The sequence below is a fragment of the Salminus brasiliensis genome, chromosome 21 (assembly GCF_030463535.1).
Source record: "Salminus brasiliensis chromosome 21, fSalBra1.hap2, whole genome shotgun sequence".
Taxonomy (NCBI): domain Eukaryota; kingdom Metazoa; phylum Chordata; class Actinopteri; order Characiformes; family Bryconidae; genus Salminus; species Salminus brasiliensis.
The window spans coordinates 2,795,610-2,820,339 of record NC_132898.1 but is presented as its reverse complement, the minus strand read 5'-3'; the positions used below and the strand labels follow the sequence as shown (position 1 = coordinate 2,820,339).

General features: G+C 37.8%; 2 protein-coding genes across 3 annotated transcripts; both read right to left on the bottom strand.

Moving 5' to 3' along the window:
* Nucleotides 1-13: 13 nt before the first annotated feature.
* On the bottom strand, nucleotides 14-14,069 carry gls2b (glutaminase 2b (liver, mitochondrial)). Of its 2 annotated transcripts, none has more exons than XM_072665714.1 (18): nucleotides 13,790-14,069; nucleotides 11,689-11,788; nucleotides 10,482-10,603; nucleotides 9,070-9,199; nucleotides 8,622-8,701; nucleotides 8,016-8,179; nucleotides 7,508-7,566; nucleotides 5,637-5,669; nucleotides 5,472-5,530; nucleotides 5,312-5,378; nucleotides 5,178-5,228; nucleotides 4,722-4,898; nucleotides 4,120-4,251; nucleotides 3,904-3,996; nucleotides 3,207-3,268; nucleotides 3,008-3,105; nucleotides 2,494-2,553; nucleotides 14-2,389 (listed from the first exon to the last, which is right to left on the bottom strand). In XM_072665714.1, exons 1-18 carry the CDS (start codon nucleotides 13,972-13,974, stop codon nucleotides 2,226-2,228), a joined length of 1,836 nt encoding a protein of 611 aa, XP_072521815.1. In that variant the 5' UTR covers nucleotides 13,975-14,069; the 3' UTR covers nucleotides 14-2,225. The 2 variants fall into 2 exon arrangements, with proteins under 2 accessions (XP_072521815.1, XP_072521816.1); XM_072665715.1 differs by having other exon boundaries at nucleotides 3,008-3,084.
* Nucleotides 14,070-16,244: 2,175 nt separating this feature from the next.
* rdh5 (retinol dehydrogenase 5 (11-cis/9-cis)) lies at nucleotides 16,245-23,599 on the bottom strand. Its single transcript, XM_072665930.1, has 6 exons — nucleotides 23,535-23,599; nucleotides 21,848-21,914; nucleotides 20,939-21,264; nucleotides 19,283-19,541; nucleotides 17,725-17,888; nucleotides 16,245-17,239 (listed from the first exon to the last, which is right to left on the bottom strand). The coding sequence occupies exons 2-6, from the start codon at nucleotides 21,877-21,879 to the stop codon at nucleotides 17,019-17,021; spliced, it is 1,002 nt and encodes a 333-aa protein (XP_072522031.1). The 5' UTR covers nucleotides 21,880-21,914; nucleotides 23,535-23,599; the 3' UTR covers nucleotides 16,245-17,018.
* Between the last annotated feature and the right edge of the window lie 1,131 nt (nucleotides 23,600-24,730).

Below are 24,730 nucleotides of genomic sequence, written 5' to 3'. Positions count from 1 at the left end.
AACAGTCACAGTGTTTCTACTCATAATAAAATAACATTTAATATTGTGATAAAATTGTGACATTTCATTTCACAGCAATGTCCTTACAGGTTCACATTTTGTGTGGTCCTAGATAAAAGTGAATTACCAGCAAAACCCCATTCAACTTTGTACGTACTGTACAAAAAATCAAATCCAATATTATATCAAAAATATACATATCACACCCATGTCACTGATCCAGGAGCAGTCAATTTACATAACATTCTGATGTTTGTTCAGATATACAGATTACAGATCAGTATATTTGATTGTCAGATCAGTCGGAAGATCCTATTTCACATTCTGACAGACTGAAGCCAGAGCTTTGCACATTCCACACCAAGAATGTAGCGTCTGGCTTGATCATCCATGATATACAGTTCATATAATCAAATAAAAAATATGAAAAACATGACTCAGAATGGCACTTATTTGTATCACACATGACTGCATCATTTACACCAATTTCATTCCATTCAAGATTAAACATAAACACAGTGTAATTTGTATACAATAATGGTTCAGTGTTGGTTAAATATTCCCATTTGTCATATAATCTACATAAACACATTTTCATAAAGCCATCTATCCAATAAACATGGCTTTTGCAATTTCAGCAGTCAGCTGCTACTAAACGTGTACTGCCCGTTCATTTGCAACAGGGCTCTTTCACACATGAATCTGGTTTCCCTGAGGAATATAGTTCAGTTAGCAAGCCAAGCTTAAGCTTATCGGCATCTCAATCCCTAATCAGCTGAGAGACCACAGTAGCACTCCCGCTTCATGGCAGGTAATATTGTGGTTTAGTTCAGCTGAGAGAAAATAGCTGGTCCTTAATCAATCAAATGTTATCTGACTTTAGTTTAAACCAGACACACTCAGTTAGGCACGAAAAAGGTATCCATTTGTCCAGGTATTCAAATATTTCCAGCATGAACCTTTTTCACTGTGTTGCTTTTGATCAGTTGTTTTTCAATTTAACAAATAATGCTGTTTTCCTCAAGCAGTGACAAAACATGGGGTTCTGATCGCAATATGTGTGTGTTGCCTTATAGCATATGCTATAGTGTAGGCTGTGTAGGTAGTGTGGCTGCTATGAAACAAAACAATTAAGCGCTGTAAAACTATAATCTCATTTAGTCTTCTGCATGTACAGTTTGGGGGGCAGATGCCTAACCCTATATATCAGTATTTTATTTTATTTCTTGACAAATGCACAGTGTACTACTAATACTACTAATTTTACTCAATTTAGTCATTAATAACAGCCTGGTTCAAGGCACTGCATAAACTGGGTGATACTCCAGTGTACAAGATCAGTGTAGTCTGTTTTTATTGCTGCACAGGCTCTGATCAAAGAAGAGATGTGCTTCTTTCCATTTAATGCCTTATTCAAAGTTCAGTCAGCTACACTCTTAAAATAAAGGTGCTGCAAAGGTGCTAAAAATGCTTGTATCTTTGGTTTGAATAAGAGATATGTGGGTAAAGACCCTGTTAAAGGTTTAAAGAAGTCTCTCTTGTACATATATTATAAAAATGGTTCTTCTATGGCATCTGTCAAAGAATCCATAGCACCTTCATTTTGTAATTAATTCATAATTAACATTCATCTTAAGACCATAGATATAAATGTGTGGTTTTCTAATTCCGCCTGCTTCTTTGAAGAGTATATCTGTATTTCACAAAACTTTCACAAAAAAAATCTGTTTTGGGACAAGTTGGCAAAACATGTGCCAAGAGATGATGTGCTGTACTGCTGTCAAATCGTCAAGCCACAATGCGTGACAGCCAATTCCAGAGTTCCAGCATCGTGAATTCTGCCCATATTTTGCTTGGGCAAAACGTGTATCTGTACAAATGCTGCTTAAAGCAAGTCATTGGTTTAAAGAGGCAAATATTAAAAAAAGCAGGTAAAGTAAACTGTGAGCTGGTCATAGATATCCCTATTGTCTATCATACTGAAAGTATAGCTCTAACTGTATTGTAACTCTTATGAAGGCAATGAATTAAAATTTATTCATGGCTTCTAAACCAGTTACAGGAATACAAGACTGAGTCTCTGTATTTTAAAGTGCTTCCTTTAAACTGAGTGGACCACAGAAGGTACTCAATCACTCTGCAGTTTGTGCCATACTCTTTTTAGAGCTGAGGCTTTTATATGTTGGCAAGGTGACATTTAAAGCTCCTGAAACACAAACAGCATCTCATACCATACTCTTGACAGAGCCGTGTTTGTTTTGTTTGGTGTTTTCAGCCACATCCTGAGGTGTCTGTACACTGTAGGTCTGCTGATACTCCTGCAGGATCTTCACCACACTCGTATGGCCAAACTGCATCGCATCATCTAGAGGGATGTTTCCCCACCTGTAGATACAACAAGAGGAACGGTCATTATCAATGAAGCAAAATATAATATAATATATAATGCACAAGAATATGCGAAGTAATGAGAACATTAACAGCCTTTCCTGTCTTTCACGAAGGGGTTCACTTTGCAAGCATGTGTTAAAAACCGCACAACGTCCACATGACCTGAAACAAACAAAACATCTCAATGCTTCCAGTTATTTAAAACACATATAGCGGTGTTTACATTAGGGCTGTCACGGTTCATGAGCAAAACCCGACTACTCAATTAAATAAGACACTGAGCAAAATTTACCTTCTTAATGAACTGTCAGTGATTAGATGGCAATTTGCAAGATGGCAATGTATATTTTACATTCTCAGAAAACAGACCTGAATGGAACGGAAGTCTTATTAAAGGCTTTCGACTACATCATTCCTTAAAAAAAGAAATGGGGTGTTGCATGATTTGTTATTGTTTAGGAAAGATCTAGTTTTTTAACATTAATAAAACTACTTAAATAATTGCACAAATAATCAGTAAATTACTCAATTCCTAGTATAACTGATAGTGCCATAACTTGACCTAGCTTAGGTGTATTTCAAATCTGTTCTTATGTAGTTATTAACATTTCTGAACCTTCTGAAGCAGCAACATGAAGAGCTGTACGACAGTCATAGTCCTTCTGGTCCAAATCCATGGATGACAGAGCAAACCTGAGGGAACAGAGTCTACAACTAAGAGATGTGCAACAAGAAAAAGAACAAAAGTAATCACACACAATTTCTATTAAAACGTGAGTCTTAAAACTAATTACAGCTGCCAAGCTCTGAATTACCTCCTGAGGGCTGAAACATCGCCACTGTGAGCTGCAAACATCACGTTGACCACAGACTTGTTCTGAAAAGAGTCGATTAAAGAATGAGATGGGAGAAAGCATCATCGAAGTTCAATACTTTGCAGGAATACAACTGATGAAATTGCTTTTGACTCACCAAACATATTTTTATATATTTATATGAGTGAAAGATCCTTAATGACTAGGTGCAGATTACAGCATACAAAAATTGAACAGAACTCATTTAATGCAGTTTACATCCAGCAGGAAGACAAACGGACTAAACAGAATTCTTGTTTAATTTTGTGTAAACTATCATTAGACTTATCTCTTAGCATAGTAATCCTTTCAATTTCAGTAAGACTTACTAACTTAAGGATTAAATAATGCATACATTGAATATGTTTTACATTTATATTGCATATTTTTAAATTATCTATCTGTACAGATGGATGTTTGCATTTTGTGAGGCTATATATTTAACATTATGCTCATTACAGAAGATTACCTAACTAAATGAAGACAAGTATACATATATTCATTATCCAGAGCATGGCCACATGTCAAACCTTCAGCAGGCTTTCCGAATGGACGCCATTCACTAATTCAGAGCTACAGTGCCATCTGCTGGACAAAAGTAGCATCAAAAATGTTTGAACTTGACCACACAGTAATTGTCAAGAGTTTGGAGACTCACCCTGTCTTCACCAGACCGTCGCCGTGGATCCTGTTTCTTGACAAAGTGTCTCAGATTGTCATAATTATGGAAGTTGAACAAGGACACCAGCTCCTAAAAGCAGAGATGTTCATATATAGTAAATATATAGTGTGTTGAATCTGACTGGTGAGATCTCAAAGGCAAACAGGCTTTCAACTAAATCACTGAGATGAATGAATCTGATTTTAAGCTCACCTGACAGAACCAGATGCCTCTTACACTGTTCCCCACCTTGTCCAACGGTGGAGACCAGCACATGACCCCCATTACATTGGGCACTACTAACAACACTGCTCCTGACACCCCTGACTTTGCAGGTAATCCTACCTGAAACATAAGAACACATAAACAAAGCTGTCACTGCAATATTCTCTATTGTCCTACTCACAATAAATATAATGGAAAATGAAAGTGTAACCCCTTTATAATCCACATTTTTTGCTGTCAAAAACATTTTCTTTTCCTTTTTTTATTTTTAACTAATATTATAATATGGCTTTTTAAGAAAATAAAGAAATAATCTATGATTTTAATTTTAATTTCATTTAATTTTAAATTAAGCATTGTTTGCATTGTTTTGTGGAAATGAAAAACATTTTTATCATTTCTTACATTACAAAAAAAAATCTAAATACAGCCTCAAACCTGTCAAATGTAACAGAATGCAAATGAAATGCAATTAATTTACTTAAGTATATAAGTAATACTTAATGATATAGTACTGAAAAATATTGTAAAGGAAAAGTATTGTAAACCATTTTTTTTAACCAAAACCAATCCACAAGCTCATGACTTACATGAAAGGCAAACTGGCCGGAGTAGTCATACATGCCGCAGGAGTGCATGAGGCTCAGGGTGTTTCTCACGGCCTCTGCGCTCAGGACTCGCTCCCCAGTGATGGGGCAGATACCTCCATTAGCGAGCGTCGCTGCCATCACGCTGCCCGACTCGCATGTCACCTCTATTGAGCAAAGCTGAGAAATGCATTAATCATAGAGTTCTTGTTTGTCTGTAATTCAGGTATTATTTCTCGGGGCATGATAACCGTGTGAACATGTTTTAATGTTTAAGCTTAGTGTTAAACAGGCAAAGGGCAAATAAATAAGAAAAAAAAGAATAATAACATGATTTATTTAATAATATGCTAATAAAAGAATATAACAATATCAAGTGACAATAAAATATAAATACAAGCTGAACAATAATAATTTATTTTTTTAGGGGAAAATAAAATAAAAAGCTGCAAAACTGACCTGAAAGTAAAAGTCTAGCGCATCAATCATATCTGCCCCATGAGGAAAACACTGCAAACAAGCACAGTACTGTAAGCAATACTCGTTACACTGAGTGGTTCTAGCTTCAAAGGCAAGTCACATACAAAACAAACCTTTTTCTCTTTGAGGTAGTAGCCTATTGCATAGTTTCTGTCACCTGTCTCTTTCTCTGATTGGAACCTGTACAAAAAGAAATTGCATTACACAAAATCAATGCCAACAGCACTGAGCACAAAACCACTTATGTACAACCAGACAAAAGCACAGACTCACGTGGCATTACTGAATCCCACATATTCCAGACCTGCCATTTTCTTCACAAAGTCCATCACCTGGAGAAAACCACCAGAATTGTTTGGAAGAAAGTCTATTTTACCTTGTCTATCAAGCTATAAGCCATGAAGAAGCATTTCAGTCCGTTATTGCATGGCTACTTACATAGTCAAATTTCTCTGCTTTATTGGTTCCAGGCTAAATAAGAGAGATGAAGACAAGTAAATGACCAAAACATTCTTTAGTAAGACAAATTCATGAACAGTGGTTAAATGATGGATACACAATTTAAAATCATGACAACCAGAAACCTGGATACCCATCAAGGCCTGAAATTAAACTGGATAGATGTTATATGTTCAAAATTTGCAGCATAAGTGTACATACATATATTCACTTTTACACCACTGTCGTAAATGCAAACTAAGTTCTGAACGTTGCTATGATGTCATGGGAAATCAACTTATTTACATACCTCTGCTTTTTCATCCTATCATGGTTTAGCCACGCCCACACACACTTCAGTTCTCAGGTGTGTTTTTAAGGTGTGTTTAGAGTGATTTTTGAATTGGGCAAAAGGCAGGATAGCCAATCAAAACAGAACTATTTTATCTTATATCCTCTTAAAGGCTCAGTAACAGAAACAAAAGCCCTGTCTGATTTTGAGGGCTAAAGAAAGGTTGGAAAATGGTTGTGTAAAGATTAATTATGACCATTATGATCATAATCCTGGCTGCGTTCAGACCTTTAATACGAAAAGTCAGGCAGTGGTGGACACTTACTGTGTGAAAACCCCTATAAAACCCCTTGTGGAAGAAACGCTGGATGAGCTAGTGTTTCTAATAAGACAAACAATGAATACTGTAATTTTAAAACATGTACTAAAGAAGCAGAGATATGTAGTTACCTGACATACAAGACTATTGTGCTGTGATAGGAAACAAGTATTTTGATGTTTGTACACAAGTGGGTATAACTGGGTTCTGTTCTATGTGTTGAGGGTGAAAGCACTTGCGTAATGCATGTTTTGATCCGTAACAGAGAGAGCAGAAAATCAGACGAAAGCGGCTGCCCTGAACGTCAGATGTGTGGTTTGTTTGCCCTGGCCTTGATCTTGATCTTGACTGTTGTCTGTTTGCTTGCGTGGGTGGGAGTGTGTGTACATATGTGCACACATGTTTCTGTGTGAGGTGTGAATTAAGGGGTGTGTGAATGAGGTCATCTGTTCAACCAATTATAAGAGATGTTAACAGGAGGTGTGTGCTTGTGCTATCTCAAACAGAAATATGGCTTTATCAAACAACTGAATCTGAATGGGATGTGTGAGTGGCCCTGAATGTGGGTCAGTACATTTCAAACAGGGTCCCTGCAGTGAACAAAGAAGCTTTTAAAATAATAGTATGCAATTTTCGATTGTTTTATTAATTAATGAAATGATGAGGTATGATTTAATTCTAGTGAAATTTAATTCTAGTAATTGTAATTTTAAAGGACATACATCAACAGCAGAAGCAGGTAAAGAGTTATACAGAAAGCTGTACACTTTCCATCCATTTAATTAGAAACTTCTACCCTGTACTTTGACACTGTTTGCCTACCTAACAGATTCACATCATAAGGGTACAATTATAGCTGGTAACCCATCTGATCACAGGGCCGCTGCTGATTGCATATTATTTGGCTGGTGGGCTATTCTTAGTAAAGCAGCAACCGTGGTCAGAAGCTAACCTCTAAGGGGTCCGAGAATGGCTAACACATACTGTGTATCAACAGATGGTCTTTAAATATACCCCAGCAAAAGAGCTACAAGGTAAGGGTTTCTAATAAAGTGGCCAGGGAGTGTACAGACCACATTAGCAAACACTGCATATGCTGAGAGCTCCTAAATCCGTATCACTGAGGGAGATGATATACAGACAGCAGATGAGCTTTGGGCCATCACATATGTGCTGGGTTTGACTGTAGCATCAGTGAGTCAACACCAGCAGCTGATATACAGCAGTGAGAATCAAAGCACAGTAGGCATGTCTGTGTACCTTGATAAGAGAGCTGATGACAATTGCTCCAGCGTTCACCATTGGATTGTGAGGTTTATCTGAGAATAGAGAACCCACATGTTAATGAAGATAACCACCTCTCTGAAAGCTACGAAAATATTATGCGCAGGAACCTGCAATGTGACAATGTCAGATTAATGAATAGCTTTTCCCATGATGATTAAATGTTGATGTATGATCATAGGTTTGTTTAAATATACATTACTAATAGTTTGTTTATTCAAGGCAGGTCATGGCGAAAACACTGGTCTGTTTTTAAGGTCAATGTGCAAGTTGAATGGAGTGTGCTACAAATAAGTTGAGAGAATAACTAAAAATACCTGACACATGATTTTACAGGTAAAGGACAAGAACAATATAAAGTTCTCAACATCATTTGATGCATAATGCTTAATAGATTCTGGCCTTAGATGGAATAATTCTTAATTTTGTATTTATTATTGTTATTATTTTTATTATTGACATAGGTGATACAGTGTTCTCTCACCATCTTCATCGAGGGACAGCATGTTAAACTTTAGCCCACTGGGCTCCTTTCCCACAAAGCGGTGCACATGCTCAGTTCCATGCTCATGTACAGCAACAGCATACTCCAGAGGCTTCACACATGACTGCAGGCAAAACGGCACCTTGGTGTCTCCCGCTGAGTGCCTTTTTAGAAAGAGAAAAATATTACAAAATCTGCAACATTTCTATTTCAGGAGTATGTGATAACAGGAGGCTTAATGGCTGTGAGTAGTTCCTCAAAGCTGCTGTTGCATTTATTTTGATATTGAGATAACAGACACAACCTACTAAAGCTATAAAAGGAGAATTTGAATTGTATGTTTCATACTTTAGCTGTCCTTTAATGCTTTGATGATGATCAAAGTGTTTAGAGCTTATTTTATACAATGACAGGAAACACAGAAACACACAGAAAGCTCCAAATCCCCTTGCCGATTCATTTTACATACATGGACAACAGAGAAAATCTCTTATAGTATGAGACAATACGTTAGACAAGAGATTCTGTTCAGGATTTAGGGAGAATCCATTAAGAGTAAACATTTAGTACAACAGTGACACTTGTTAAGAGAAATAATCTTTTTACCTCTGACCATCCACTGTGCACAGCGACATCCCCCATAGTCCAGGGCTGAACTTGGCAAGATGAGGAATGTATTCTGCTACCTGACACACAAAAGCACATTTTATCGTAGCAAATAAAGATGGACAATATGACAATATTCTGTTGTATCTTCATAAATGATGTTATCGTGATATATAGTATGATTTTTCTAGGCATACTGTGGAGTGCTTAAAGAACATATTTCATAGTTTCATTACCAAGTAGAATAATTAGTCCTGTTTAATTTGAGGAGGAACAGCAAATTCTGAATACAATCACTGTACACTGTACAATGTATGGACTAGTATTTGGATGGCAGAAAGTCAAATCTGCATTTTTCTGTGTTCAAATATTAATAGTTTTTAAATATCACAGTATAATAACAGTATATTTTTTTCCACATCAATCAAATTTTCCACACACTACTTACCTGTCCATATTCCTCCTGTTTAGCTCTGTCATACATATGGTTTATTATGGCAATAAATTCTTCAAACTCAGGAATTATGAACTTCTTCCTAAAAGCCTGGGACAGCAGGACGATGTTTCCACCTACACATCTGAAAAACAAAAAGTCTGAGTTGTTATCCTAACTTCTTGCACAGTTTAAAGTTAAAAGCTATATAGTATTACACGTTTAATTACACACACACAAACGGTAGTGCACTCTGCCCGAGTGTAGTTTGACAGCGCGTGTGTGTGCACGTGACTATGCCTGGTGCCTGGACAGTTTTTTTAACTCAGTAGTTTCCCTTACTAATTACATTTATGTAATCTCATAAATAACTTCAATAACAGGTTTCTCTGACTATACCTCCTACCACAAAGTCTCCAAAAACCCATCTCATGTACAGACAGAGGCCCACCAGCCAGCCTGACCCCTTTTACACCTAACATTTTACATTAATCAGACAACATGAACAACAAACATGACACGGCACAACGCGCATTATGCACGTACACAAGCGCAGCATAGGTCAGAAAACAACATAAACACAGAGGCTGACAAGAGCATTATTAAAAATTAGCTGTCAAAAACTGGCATGAACATGGAGGCTGGTTGAAGCATTATTAAAAACAAAGCTTTCAAATAGTGAGAGCTGATGGCAGACCTGTATGCCACCTGGTTTATGAGACAGAGGAAAAATAATTAAGATTAAATGAAATTTGAACGGAGAAATAGAGTAGTTTTATTGCAATTCATACTCAGTTTATGCAGTAATGAGTGTCTCACATCCCTCAGTAAAACAATAAAAAGCTTTATGTCTTAAATTTAAACTCTAAATTTGGCAAGCATTACATAAATTTTGAGCATTACATTTTGTTATCATTTCATTACATCAAAAGGCCAATAAGGTTTTTGAACATTTTAACAAATGTTGGATGAAAGTGCAATTCTTATTTCACACTCTCCAATTTCTCTATTCACATATGTTTATTCTAATGCTTGTCATATTCAGGTCATTAGGCCCTGTTTGAAAACAGTAGTGCACTCTGCCCACGTGTAGTTTGACAGTGTGTGTGTGTGTGTGTGTGTGTGCATGTGTGCACATGACTATGCCTGGTGCCAGAGGACCAGAGCAGCTGTCGTCAATCTATTTATCCAGCAATCCTGCCCCAGTTTGGTCATCTAACAAATGCACTCACTGCGCTGTGTGCAGATACAAACCTCATTGTAATACAACTCCATTGCATTGTGTCTTTCTATCCAGGATCTCAGCAGCTCAGCAGCAGACAGAGCCGGAAGAGTACTAAGAGTGGAATGCTGTGAGGTTATGAATAGCTCCTTTCCATCAATCCAATGTGACGAGTAAACAAGTGTGAGACATTTGGTGAACTCACTTGCGGAAGAGCTCTCGATCCATCATCACTTCGCCAGTAGATTCTCGTACAGCTTGGCGCAGCTTTTCCATGCAGTCCCGAAGACGAGGGTCAGAAGTTAGCAGGCCAGTGGTTTTAATGGCCTGAGTGAGACAGAAGGGTTAGGCAAACTCCAATAAAAAACATTCAGTCACTGGTAATGTGACTTTTCAATTTTCCCATGGCTGGAAAACAAGTCTCAGAATTTCTAGGTATTTACTCATTTTCCAGGATCCCAGGAACTCTTTTTTAGAAGAAAAAATAAATAATTAACAGACTTCTATTTATCCTAAATGTCATCAATCAGTCAATACATGCTCTGCATCTGCCAAAGTAGATATAACAAGTAAAGGAAACTAGCATTATAACCACGTCAAGCAATATCAAACTTCAGAAACCAAACATGTCTTGGCTAATAAACCACATTTGGGTCAAAGGAAATTTGTGTAAATGTTATTTTTGGCAACCCTGAGGTATTGACGTTTCGTGGCAAACATTACAAAACAGTGTAACATTTCTACTATTGATCCTTAGCATACAATGAATCATACTAAAGGCTCTAAAACATAGTCAAAATATAAATGATTCTTCACAACTAAATCACATTAATTATCACAACTAAATCACATTTGAAGCTAAGTAAACCTTAATCCTTTTAAAGGTACCTTAACTGGTTTATCTTTATTAAGCATCCTATCCAGTGTCTTATTTCCATTAATCAGTTTTTATGCCGCATAGTACTTCTTAAATGATTAATGACAGGAACCAGATCCTTGTCCTCCATGGATTATTATATTATGAATGAAGTTATAATAAACTGGTCCATGGAGGACATGGGTCTAGTTCCTATCATGAATCATTTATGAACTGTGGTGCAGTATGAAAACTGATTGGAAATAAAAAACAGGAATAAATGCTGAATAAAAATCTCATCATTTTAGAAGATGAATCTAAGAATCTGTTTCAGCTTACAGCTGTTATACTCATAGATGGTGACTGATATGCTTTACCACACAAATAAATTTACCATGATGGTAAATTCAAATTACTACACTTAGAGTGTAAACACAGACAATATTTAATAAAATCTTACAGTCTGTAAATCCAGCTGAACCTAAATAAATTCAGGTTAATGCAGAACTGCTGGTATTCTGTCCAAAACAACAACTAAGGCTAAATTATAGCTCACCGCAAGGAAGTTAGAAATGGGGACCCTCTCCTCTCCCTCTGTGATTGTGTAAAAGAGAAGATCTTCCAGTCCTGAGAAAAGGCCTTCACTTCGTCTCACTCTGTGCAGCAAGAAATAAAACATTAGATTATTAACTAGCACAATATCACCTATTAACAGAGGACACACTGCAAAAAGCAATTAAGGTGGGGCAGAAGAGTAGATCTACTTTTTGGAAGTGCAAGTAATTTTTTTATTATACTATCTACATGTGTGAAAAGTATACCTGTATACCTGTCATTTAAACTTTTTTTTATCCAAAAGCATAAAGAACCTCCAAATTACAAGAAAGTATCTCAAAATATTTTTTCAGAAAAATGACTTAGCATCTCAAATTAACAAGAAAGTATATCAAAACTATGACACAGAATGTCAAAATAATGATTTAGCATCTCAAACTAATGAGAAAGTATCTCAAAATAATGACAGCATTTCAAATTAACGAGAATGTATCTCAAAAATATGACTTAGAATATCAAAATAATGACTTAGCACCTCAAAAGAACGAGATTGTATCTCAAAACTATTACTTAGTATCTCAAAATAATGAATTAGCACCTCAAAAGAACGAGATTGTATCTCAAAACTATTACTTAGTATCTCAAAATAATGAATTAGAATCTTAAAATAATGACTTAGCACCTTAAAATAATAACTTAGCATCGCAAAATAACGAGAAAGTATCTCTAAGTATTTGAGAAAGTAGCTACCTCAAAATAATGACTTTTGCATCTCAAACTAATGAGTAATTATCTCAAAACAATTCATTAGAATGTCAAAATAATGACTTAGCATCTCAAACTAATGAGAAAGTATCTCAAAATAATGACAGCATTTCAAATTAACGAGAATGTATCTCAAAAATATAACTTTGAATCTCAAAATAATGACTTAGCACCTCAAAAGAGTGAGATTGTATCTCAAAACTATTACTTAGTATCTCAAACTAATGAGAAAGTATCTCAAAATATTGAATTAGAATCCTAACATAATGACTTATGGCACCTTCAAATAATGACTTAGCATCTCAAAATAACGAGAAAGTATCTCAATGTATTTGAGAAAGTATACTACTCAATGATGTAGTATCTCTAAGTATTTGAGAAAGTAGCTACCTCAAAATAATGACTTTTGCATCTCAAACTAATGAGAAAGTATCTCAAAACAATTCATTAACATCTTAAAATAATGACTTAGCATCTCGAACTAATGAGAAAGTATCTCAAAACTATTTATTAACATCTTAAAATAATGACTTAGCATCTCAAAACAATGACGTAGTATCTCAAAGTATTTGAGAAAGTAGCTACTTCAAAATAATGACTTGGCATCTCAAACTAATGAGAAAGTATCTCAAAACAATTCATTAGAATGTCAAAATAATGACTTAGCATCTTAAAATATAGAGAAAGAAGTTGAAAACAATGATTTAGTATCTCAAAATAATGACTTAGCATCTCAACATAATCAGAAAGTATCTCATAATACCGAGAAAGTATCTCAAAACAATGACTTAACTTAGCATATCACAATAATGGCTTAGTATCTCAAAATGATGAGAAATCATCTCAAAATATCAGGCAAGGATCTCAAGATAACGACTTAGCTAGTATCTCAAAATGATGAGAAATCATCTCAAAATATCAGGCAAGGATCTCAAGATAACGACTTAGTATCTCAAAATGATGAGAAATCATCTCAAAATATCAGGAAAGGATCTCAAGATAACGACTTAGTATCTCAAAATGATGAGAAATCATCTCAAAATATCAGGAAAGGATCTCAAGAAAACGACTTAGTATCTCAAAATGATGAGAAATCATCTCAAAATATCAGGCAAGGATCTCAAGATAACGACTTAGTATCTCAAAATCACGACATTCTCACTTCTCTTAACAGTGAAAAAACGTAGCTAGCGCTAGCTAGGTGCTGCAGTGTATTTAAAGTGGATTATTAGGGGATATTATATATATCTTATTGCTCAATTCTTCATTTTTAGCGCTATTAATTAGCTAATTATTGTAAACATCAGACCTTGTCCGTTTAGACCGTGTTGTCTTACATGTGATCCCCGCAGGCTTGTCTGTCTTCGCTGAGGTAAAGTCGACTCGAGGACCCGTTACTGAAACACCTCCGGCGGCTCCACACAGCGACCGAGTGCCGACCGAGGAGGGGAGCCTTATTCACGTCTTTTACCAACAACTCGACGACTCCGAGGCTCCGAACTACAGCTTTCAGCGCCTTCATTTTCCGCCCTCCACCCTCAGGAGCTAACAGGCTAACAGCGGAGTTTCCCTCACAGCGAGTAACGGACACTCGCGCGAACAGGTGCTCGCGCAGGGTTGCCAGGCCCAGCGCACATATCCAGCTGCCCGCCCACCAGATACTGAACCTAGCCCCTAATATTAAATATTAAAGTAAATATCACTTCAGTTCTTAACTATATATATTATAATTGTTCTATAGTAATACCTTTTAGCAAAACAAATCATGTTGGAGTGTGTCTACTCCACTCTCGCTACTCTGTTATACTGGGAAAACTACAAAAATGCCTTAAAAATATTGAATGTGTTTTAATATAGCTATCTAAGTGCAGGTTATCTAGAATAATTATTATTTAATAAAGGATCAACATGCTAAAAAAAAATTGCACTGCACTACTAGAAGTTACGGTACTCTTACGGTACGGTACTTCTACGTAAATTGTACTACAGTAATTATGTCACTAAAGTAAAAATTAATTAATTTTCTTCAGATTTGGTGCAGATTCCCTTGCACGATGTCATATTACACCTCTCCACTGGCTACACAAATTCTTAGACTTTTCCTTCTAAGTTTATTGTCCTTTGTCCCTGTTTGCACTAGCTAGCTATTGTTTACTTCACCTTGAGTTCACCTCGTCCCTCTCCAGCTACAGTTTTAGTTTATTGTCTGTTGTCTGCAATATAGCATTAGGGATATATGATTTTAAAGTAGCCCAAAAACACAACTGTAACCTCAACCTCATTTTAACTCAGTGATATGACCCCAGTTGGACAGAAAAAACTAAAATTTTGTAGGTGGACTTTAGCTTGACCCTGGCTTGGTCATTGTTAGGAAAGGCCTGGTGGTGCAAAATTTGAAGCTTCATAGCTACGAAGTACTGGCCATGCAGGCTGCCCAAACTGCTGGCTCCTTTTCCATTTTGGTATTTTTGTAAAAGGAAATGAAATATGAAAGAAGCTTAAAATATTAAAGAAATATTGAATATTTTATTTTAGCAGATCATCGTTTACTCACTGAGCTCTTTAAAGTTTTAGCTCAGTTCTGTGGATTTTGCTGTAAACTGATTATGCCGCTGGTCAACGGTTTTAACCACAAAGGGAAGACAATATAGTTTAATTGAGCTTTATTAAATTATACATCAGTGTGCATTCAGTTTTTCAAGAGAGATGTTTTTCAACATCAAATTCACATTAAGATGTATTATGCTGTTGTTCATGATTCAAAAACATGGAGCAGACTTTCACTTATAATGAAAAGACTGTACCTCAGGCAATAACACCAGTGGCAAAAAGGCACTAGTAGGGTACAGTGGGTGCACACAGTCCGTTCGGTCGACCATATGATTGTAAAGAGACAGAGAAGTCACTTTTTTAGCTTTTAAGAACATTTCACAAAGAATAACCTCTCAATGGCACCAAACAAAGCCCGCACACAAAGAGAAAGACTCTGCTTCACTTAAATATATTAGTATAATTTACAGGCACACAGTGCTGTTGAGTAAGGCTACGTCCAAACTCCTCTTACTACACCTACATACAGGCCCAACAACAGGGGGTCGATTATGACCTAAAATCTCATCATGCTCTGATAAACGTTACTGATTTAGGTTCTGTAAGTGGCAACAGACTTCCAATTTCCATTAGCGAACCAGTAAAGAAAGTGTCCACAAGCAGAGTTAAGGCACAACCTTGGAATATTAAATAACATCACAATAGACATAGATATACATATAATTTACATGGGGGATACTGGAAACATGAAAAATTGACTTCATGTCACTGGTCATACATATTCACAATTCATCATATCATTTAAAGGGCCCATATCCTACATTTTTATATGTAAATAAGTCAGTGACATCACAATTCTTCTAAATTGGGCATAGTAATTTCCATATATATGCTATATGGACTGATGCACCAATACTATTGTTTCAGTAGTTTTAAAACTTCAACAATTTTAACATACAAAATCTTGGAAAATCTGTTTTTCAATGTCACTGACCTGTTCCTGTTTTTTAATTACATCACAGTGAGCCAACATGTGGGTTATAATAATAATAATAATAATAATAATGGGAAAACATTGTCCAATCACTTTCTTAAAGCATCAATATCCTCGGTTGGCATAACCATATTATCTAATACACACTATATGGACAAAAGTACTGGGACACCTGCTCCTTCATTGTTTCTTCAGAAATCAAGGATATTAAAAAAAAGTGTTTATCCTGCTTATGTTGGAATAACTATCTCTACTGTCTTGGGAAGACAGCTTTCAACTAGATTTTGGAGGAACATTGCTGTGAGGATTTGATTGCATTCAGCAACAAGAGCATTAGTGAGGTCAGGATGTTGGATGGATGATCACCACCCCAGCTCATCCCAAAAGTAGTGGATGGAGCACCATCCATCATTCCATCATCCATCCTCTCTAGCCCACACTTGGCATTAGGCATATTCTATTGGCAGCACTTCTCTACAGGGCCTAGATAAGCTACAAGTGTGTGTGTGTGTGTGTGTGTGCAATTGCACATCTGTGGCAGCAACAGGAGCAGCTTGAAGTAGCTGAATGCATTCATTAGAAGAGGTGTCCACAGACATTTGGACATGTAGTGTATAATTCCGCTGCTTTGGTGTTGCTAAGTGGATGCTATTCAATTTTCGGTGCCTGCCAGGATGGTTGTTGGAGGGTGTTGTGATATTTTACGTAGTTGCTAGGTTTATGCTGTAGTGGTTGCTATGGTTTTCTAAATGATTGAGACTTTTTAAAACATACTTTATTAATTGTGTTAGTATTCCTGAACTGTGGTAACTGCTGTCAGTTTTATTGCAAGGCTAGTCAGTTTTAGTTGGAATGGATGGTCTTGCATTGCACTGCTATTGTACAGATAGTGTAGACTCTTATGCATGTAAGTGCTGCCCCCTTGTGGTCTTTATAGGCCCCTTTTATAATTTATCTCTGTTGCCAGGCCTGCCTACACTCCTAAATGACCTCACTGACACTGTACACAGGCACTGTAAACTCTAAACGCTCTTAGCCGGCCGGGGCAGCACCAGTTTTAAGGCAATGTCAACCACACAGGCCGGCAGGTAGGAGATGGGGATCCAGAGCAGCTTGGCATCCCAGCCGGCGCTGTAGCGGGTCCGTGGGTGAGCGGCTGTGAGGGCGTGCTCCATGCAGTTGGTCACTTTGCTTAAATCTGCATCACAAATGGCATTCATAATCAGCCTCTGGATCTTGATGTCTGGACAGAGAGGGGGAACAAATATGAAAGAAGAGCATTGTGAAAACTCAGCTTTTGAAAACTATAGTAAACAGCGATGAATTAATCAACTATGTAAAATATATTAATAATGACAAATGAAATATCATTAACTTCTTAACGCAGAAAGGTTTATTACAGACTAAGGTGTATTACTCAGTAATTACAGGGACTGGTGGGGCTATTCTCTGGCAATAGAAGTGTGTAATAACACGTTCGGCCTGACAGCGGACCAGAGGCTTTTTAAGGGGTTAAACAAATGTACTTTCTCCTTTCTTTTAGGAAAGGTGTTAGGTTTGCCGAGCACCATAGTGGCTAAATGCCCTCTTCCCTGCTTTATATTAAATTCTGGTTCTATCACCACAAATTTCAGGCCTACAGTTATTTTAAAGAAAGTATGCTCACAGTGTGTGCTACTGATATGAAAACAGGAGACTATTCAGTGTATTAACATTAAATATACTTACAGTTATCCAGGTATTTTTCTCCGTAACTCTCTTTCACTTCAGGTGTCAGTTGGTTCCACAGGCGATGAAGTTCCTTTTCTATTGGCTCCAGGCTGGTCACCTGAGTCTTGAAGAATCCAGGTTCAATTATGCACACATTGATCCCAAAATAGTGAATATCCCTCCTGAAAAGAAGAAAGACATTGTCTTTATTTATAAGTAAATGTGTCGTATTTTTATAATCAGATTTTTTTTACTTCTAACTTTGATGATGGTGCTGATCACAATGACCTTTATAAGGACAGTATATTATATGGTCACTCTCACACACAAACATTATAGCTCTATTTTTGGTGTTTCACTTTTTGACATAATGTGAATCTGGCAGTTGTTCTTTATATACTGTCAGAATTTTATGATGAATGGACCAATAGAAATGCTCCAGCATTACTTGGAATATTAATGTTTTTTGAGGGGGGGGGTTATGTTGACATATATTGACATTCAACATTACAAGAAGCACATTAACCAAAAGAGCTTAGATTTTCATTTTTTTCTTTTATCTTATACATCAGCAACCCCTCCCCAACCCTGTTTAATAAATAAATAAATAACATGATTATTATCTTTGTCATTATTATTATTGTTATATTAATATTAAATATTATTATTATTATAAATGAATAATTAAATAAAATAAATAAATTGTAACAGAAATAAATACATCTTATAAATAAATATACAAATTTATAAATAAAGATTATTATTATTGTTATTAACTTATCAACATGTTATTAACATATCAAAAACCCCTCCCCAACCATGTCTAAGAAATAAAAATAATAAATGAGTATTATTATTATTATTATTATTATTTATGTGTTATATGATTAGATGAGATGTGGTGAAGACAAACTACAATAAAAGTAAGTAATAATGAGAGTTTTCATTTAGTTTCAGTAGTTTCATTTTCAGTGGCTTTTGAAGTTTGAAAGCTACTTTTTTTCCTTAACTAGGTTTTTTTCTGTAAATTAGCTGTTTTGAAGTTATGAGGTTTTTATGTGACCGTGATATTCTTGTATTTGAATTTGTCAATAAATTCCAACACAGTGATTCCCCTGCCTCTTTTTATCCCCTAGAGTTAACATTGCTGTCTCTTGTTATGAGTCCTATATATGTGAATGACCTCTGTTCTGATTGGTGGCCCTGTGTTGTGCTTCATTCAAAAAGCAGTCCAGCAAATGCATCATTTTAAACTCTTTTCTTGGACACCTGGATCCTCTGGAAGACACCTCACACGTTAACCCCCGTAACACAGAAAGGCTTATTACACACTAAGGCATCAGTAACTACAGGGACGTCTGTATGAACTGGTGGGGCTATTCTTTGGTAGTAGAAGTTTGCACACACTTTGGACTCGCCGGCGGACCACAGGCTGTTAAAGGGTTTAATAACTGCTATAGACTGAATGAGTGGACCTATTTAAATGAGTGAGAATCCATATACGGACTGCATGGAACAGAAATGTCCTTTCCCTGATTCGTGCTTTTTTAAATGCACGCACTGAAGCTGACGATACCTGAGGCAATCAGAGAAGGATTCCACTGCAAACTTGGAGATGCAGTAGCCGCCTCCATTTGCTGCCACCCTGCCCAGCACTGAAGCCACGTTGACGATCCGGCCACGGGCTTTTTTGATCAGTGGCAGGAATTTCATGGTCATCTCGATCACGCCGGTCATGTTCACCCTCAGTGTGCTGTGGAAGTCCTCGATCCTCATCCACTCAGAGGGACCCATGGGTAAAGAGCGGCCAGCGTTGTTTACTATCCCCCACAGTCCTACAGGGCCAGAGACATAGCAAGATTTTCATAGACAGCATTAGAGCAAGGGTCTTCAATTGCAGGCCAGCAAAGTTTGGTGGAACAGCCGGGGGCGGCCTGACCTGGCCATGTTGGTCAGCTGTTTCTAACTGTTCTGACATCTTTATGACCCCCTTCCCAGACTCCTCTGCATCTACAACCTTCTTTCTGAAGGCCTCAGAGAGCTCTTTGGATCTGACCATGGTGATCTTCACCACTCACCTTCAACCATCAAGTGTCTGAAATGTAAGAAATGCTGCCTACATATATGTTAACGAGCCAAAACATTAGGACCATGCATGAATACAGCAAATAAGTATGATTGTCTCATAACAGTGATTAATGTGAAGGGATGGGATGTACGACTAACAGTAACTGAACATACAGCATGTTTGATCCAGGACAAACGGTCAGGCGTCAACACCTGAACCACTCTGATAAGGGCCGCGTTGTTTCGGCCAGATGACCAGGTCAGAACATCTCCAAAAAACCAAAAAATAATCAAGTTTAATGATGGAAACAGGAGGAATCCCTCTCTCCCGGCACAGTGCAGCACCCCTGCTGCATTGCTGCAGACTAGTTAGAGTGCCTATGCTAACCCCTGTCCACCCTCAAAAACGCCTACAATAGGCACACAAGCAGGTGGAACAGCCGGACCTTGGAGCAACGGAAGACGGTTGCTCTTTCTCAGGAATACCTTCCTTATACACTAGAAGGCAGGAAGGTCCCAAATCATATCCGAATCCAATGCTTGTAGCTATAAAAAGCTGCTTGCTAAGGTTCCTTTATCTTGCTGGTTTGCGAAGGCAGCATAGATGCCTTGCTGCCTTACGTATCCCTTGATTATTTAAGATTGTCGTAAGATAAAAAGCAACATGGCGGACACCTTTTATGCAGCCTTTTATGATTATTTTCCCTTAATATTGTAATTCTGAAAAGAAATTGCTGGTAATATTGGCAATATCGACTGAATTTCGGCTTTTATCTTGAATTTAATTACTTCTGCCACCAGCTGCCGGTAGCTGTCGGTACCCTGGCAATGCCACGGCATATTACTGCTTTCGAAGTGCGTCTAGGTACCTTTATCACAATGCTGCCATGTTCTAAACATCTGCTGCTGATGTTCTGCACCTGATTCTAATTCTACACATTTGAAGTAGTAATAAATGTAGGGGGTTTAAAACTTTTTCCTCACAGGAAAATGATATTTCCATTAATTCCATTTTATAAATTATGATTAAAGACATTTCTTCAGTTGTGTGAGTTTAGTTAGATCACCTCCATCTCTCAGCATTGATCACATGAAGATCAAACACCCAGATGTTCTGCATGAGGGATGCTCATCTTTTCACATGACTGTAATACAGTACACTAACCTTTATCCCCAACCTCCTTCTGTGTCCATTCGAAGGTTTTCTGAATGCTGGCAGTGCTCGTCACATCCAGTATACACGTCTTCAGGTTGGGGCCTGTCACTCTCCTCAGGTCGTCTGCCCCCTTTTCTGTTAGACAACCAGCCAGCACACGGAAACCACGCTTGTCCAGCCGTCTGCACAGCAGGTTCCCGAAGCCGGAGTCACAGCCGGTGACAAACACGTACTTCTCATTGATTTTGTCGATTTCCTGACTGTCCCGTATCAGCCATACCAAGGCCCACAACAGCACGAATGCACCAATGGCGTACGTGGTCACGTTCTCCTTACTGTGGTGAGAAAACACTGAGAATGGATGCTGTACTATAGGACGTCATTTCACTGCAATGATCGACATTGATTTCAGGATCTACATGCAAGGACCTACAATCAGTAATTTACATAGGACTTACATTGATTCAATAAATCAATCAGATTTAGTATTCAGTATTTTGGAATTATTGCTCAGCTGTACTTCACTGAAACTCACTGGAAAGCATGAATTTTGCACTTTTAATGTATAATATTTAAAATATTATAAATATTAGACAAATTGTATAATGTAGAGATATTTGGTTCTTTAAATCTTTATATATACATATATCTGTACAAATTGTGCAAATATAAGTTTTTTATGATTATTTTCCCTTAAAATTTTCATTCTTAAAGAAATGATTCTGTTCATTCTGTTTACACTTGTATTAAATCTGGATAAGATCCGCTTCTGACCACCTCAGAATGTGGTTTAAATGATCTGATTGTAATCCGATCACTGTGCATCTTGGGGTTGTTTATATCTGGCTTTTCGTGCGTAAAATCTGAACATGAACCTACGCCAGATGTGAACAGGCCCTGAGGTGTGAACATTCCTACCCTATATACTCGTAGATTTGTTCCATATCCATGGTTGGTCTTCACTGATGGAGGTTTTAAACAATATCTGTAAAAAATAAATAAATAAATTTAAAAAATCATAGAAAAATTAAATCAATTAAACCTAGAAAGTGAAAAATCAGCTGGATCCAGTTGCAAAATACACTTGAATACACTGAAAGGCTCTTAAGTAGTGGGTCATGCTACAGTCAGATCAGACTGACCAAAAACCCAGCAGTTCCATTGACTACCATTTTAAAAAATCCACCATAGCAGCGTCTTAATGATCAATCTTTTGTTCATTTTGGTGGAACGCTTACGTACGGTCTTCTCCTATAGATTATGTAGTCACAGGAGCTGTACATGCATAAGTCTTTTTTTCGGCGCGTAAACCTTGAGTTAAGGCTCTTATGAAACAAAGAGGCATTGCTATCAGTGCAGAAGTTGAAGGAATGCCTTGATTGTTTTCCCCACGGTAAGAAATCCAGCAAGGCCTCGGTAAGCCTCTCACTGCTCCAAACCTATTAGCGTTGCGGCTTACGAGCGTGAAGCATGGCAGAGGATTCAGATCAACAGGCAGAACTTCTATAGACCTCAATAATATAAACATTCCCAATATGTGACGTTCACATCTCATTTGTTAATGAGCCAAAGCATTAAGATCACTCATGAATGAAGTATGATTATCCTATTATTGTGATTTATGTGAAGGACTGAGATGTGTGTTAGACAGTAAGTGTCAGTGACAGTCACATGTTGGATCCAGGATCCAACAAAGGGCCAAACTGTTACGACCAGATGACCAGGTCCGAACATCTCCAAAACCAAGTCTATACCACCTGGGTGGAACCGGCAGGACGACTACAGTGGTCTCAAATTTGTGTGTAATGATGATGGTCAGGAGAAATACCTTACAACACACAGTGCAGCACCCCCTGCAGCACAGCTGCAGACCAGTTAGAGTGCCTATGCTAACTCCCGTCCACCTTCAAAAGTACCTACGCTTTTGAGTGTAGGCATTTTAGAGAGAACAGCTAGACCATAGAGCAATGGAAGACGGTTGCACTTCCTCAGGAAAACCTACCATATACAAAAAATAAGGTGCTATTAAGGTTCTTTGAGCAATGTCATAGAAGAACCACTTTTGGTTCCATAAAGAACCGTGTTTGTAATAGAGATGCGAGAGTGTGAGGAATCTTTTTAAAAACTAAGCCCAATAGACCCTTTGTCGGTGGCGAGGTAGTGGTAGTGGTGCAGGCACAGCAATGTTACTAAGGTTCCTACACATTGCGAGGTTGAAAGTGGGTCCACCACCCAAAAATATCCAACCAAGAGCAGCTCTGAGGTCAGAAACTGACCTTTGGTGAATTGCTAGAGGATGGATAACACAATCTGTGCATCAACAGATGATCTACTGCCTCACACTGTACACCAACAGTGTGGAGCTACAAGAAGGGGGTTTCTAATAAAGTATAGCGCCATTATGCATCTCTGGAAGGGCCAAGAGTTGAAGAATGACCCGTCCAGTAACACAGGAGAGAACTTCAGAACAGCTCTCAGACCTCAACCAGCTCTGGCTCTGTAACAGCCAACATCTGTGTCCAATCTAATGTTCTGCCGCAGGGATTCCACACCGGGCAAAACACTGATATTGATTACAGTGAAAAAGGGCCAGTGTGTGTCCTACCTGTTCCCTTCTTAGTGGAAGTGGTCCTGCGGGTCCTCAGGGTCACGTCCAGTGAGTGTGATGCCTTGCACCTGCTGGCTCTGAATGTGAAAGTCTCAGAGAGAGCTTTATCCCTTCCCTTTATCCCTTAAGACCTGGACCACTATTTATAATCTCCAAGCTGAGCGTAATGCTGCTTATTTATGAGGGAGAGAAGGAGAGAGAGTGTGAGCGAGAGAGAGAGAGAGAGAGACAGAGAAGTGAATGACAGAAGGAGTTACAGAATCAACGACACCGCAACAAAGCCTTATGCAACACCTTTTTTCCTCAGTCCTTATTACAGACCTAGCATACCATTGGAATCCCTTGACTTACTAATCCAGTGTTAAACTTACTAAAACAAGTTTTCTCAGCTACATCCGAAACGTTTAAGCTTGTTTAAGGGGGTATTTAAGGCCTCAAGGTTTTCAGGCCTGCACAGTGGAAATCATTAAACTATATATAAACATATATACATATAAATTATATATATATATAAATATGGATTGGGTCTAAAATGTGTAGAAAAATGCCATTCCATTCTTCTGTCTACCAGTAAAATGCTCCCTGTGCCACTGGCTGCAACACAAGCCCAAAGCATGACTGATCCACCCCCATGTTTAACAGTTGGAGAGGTGTTCTTTTCATGAAATTCTGCACCCTTGCTCCTCCAACATACTCCAACTTTGCTCGGGGCGGCACAACATTCATGAGTCCACCGGATGCGTTTCCAAAACGCATCAGGTTTGATTAGACGCTCCTTATAAAACTTGCTGAACTTGCTGATTGATGCTGGGTGTTGTGGTGAGGACACAGGAAAGGTTTTCGTCTGATGACCTTTCCATGGAGGTCATATTAGTGCTGGTGTTGCTGCACAGTAGAACAATGCACCGCCACTCCAAAGGCTCAAATCTCAGGCTGTGTCATATTTGCATGCTACATGCTAATGCTATAAGCTATATACTAAATGCTAATCTTAATCTTAAAAGTAAACAAAATATGATGTATCGTTCTTGGGTTTCTCACTGGCCCCACATCTGGATGCCCAGCATGGTCAATGATGGGCCAGGATGGGTTGAGCATCACCTCCATCTGGGTTGTACACTGCATATGAGGCCTAGATGGGACCCATGTGAGATTATAGTGGGCTGTAACGATGGGTCCCAGTAACAACACAT

What these genes read in the sequence shown, in the direction of transcription:
- rdh5 (XM_072665930.1), bottom strand. Translation starts at nt 21,879, where the DNA reads ATGGATATGGAACAAATCTACGAGTATATAGG. An exon ending in CAAATCTACGAGTATATAGG is followed by an intron (nt 21,265 to 21,847) that starts GTAGGAATGTTC and finishes TTCTCACCACAG; the next exon opens with TAAGGAGAACGTGACCACGT. An exon ending in TCCTTCTCTGATTGCCTCAG is followed by an intron (nt 17,889 to 19,282) that starts GTATCGTCAGCT and finishes TCTTCTTTTCAG; the next exon opens with GAGGGATATTCACTATTTTG.
- gls2b (XM_072665714.1), bottom strand. Translation starts at nt 13,974, where the DNA reads ATGAAGGCGCTGAAAGCTGTAGTTCGGAGCCTCGGAGTCGTCGAGTTG. An exon ending in AACAGGAGGAATATGGACAG is followed by an intron (nt 8,702 to 9,069) that starts GTAAGTAGTGTG and finishes TTTGTGTGTCAG; the next exon opens with GTAGCAGAATACATTCCTCA. An exon ending in GATGTTTCAGCCCTCAGGAG is followed by an intron (nt 3,106 to 3,206) that starts GTAATTCAGAGC and finishes CACATCTCTTAG; the next exon opens with TTGTAGACTCTGTTCCCTCA.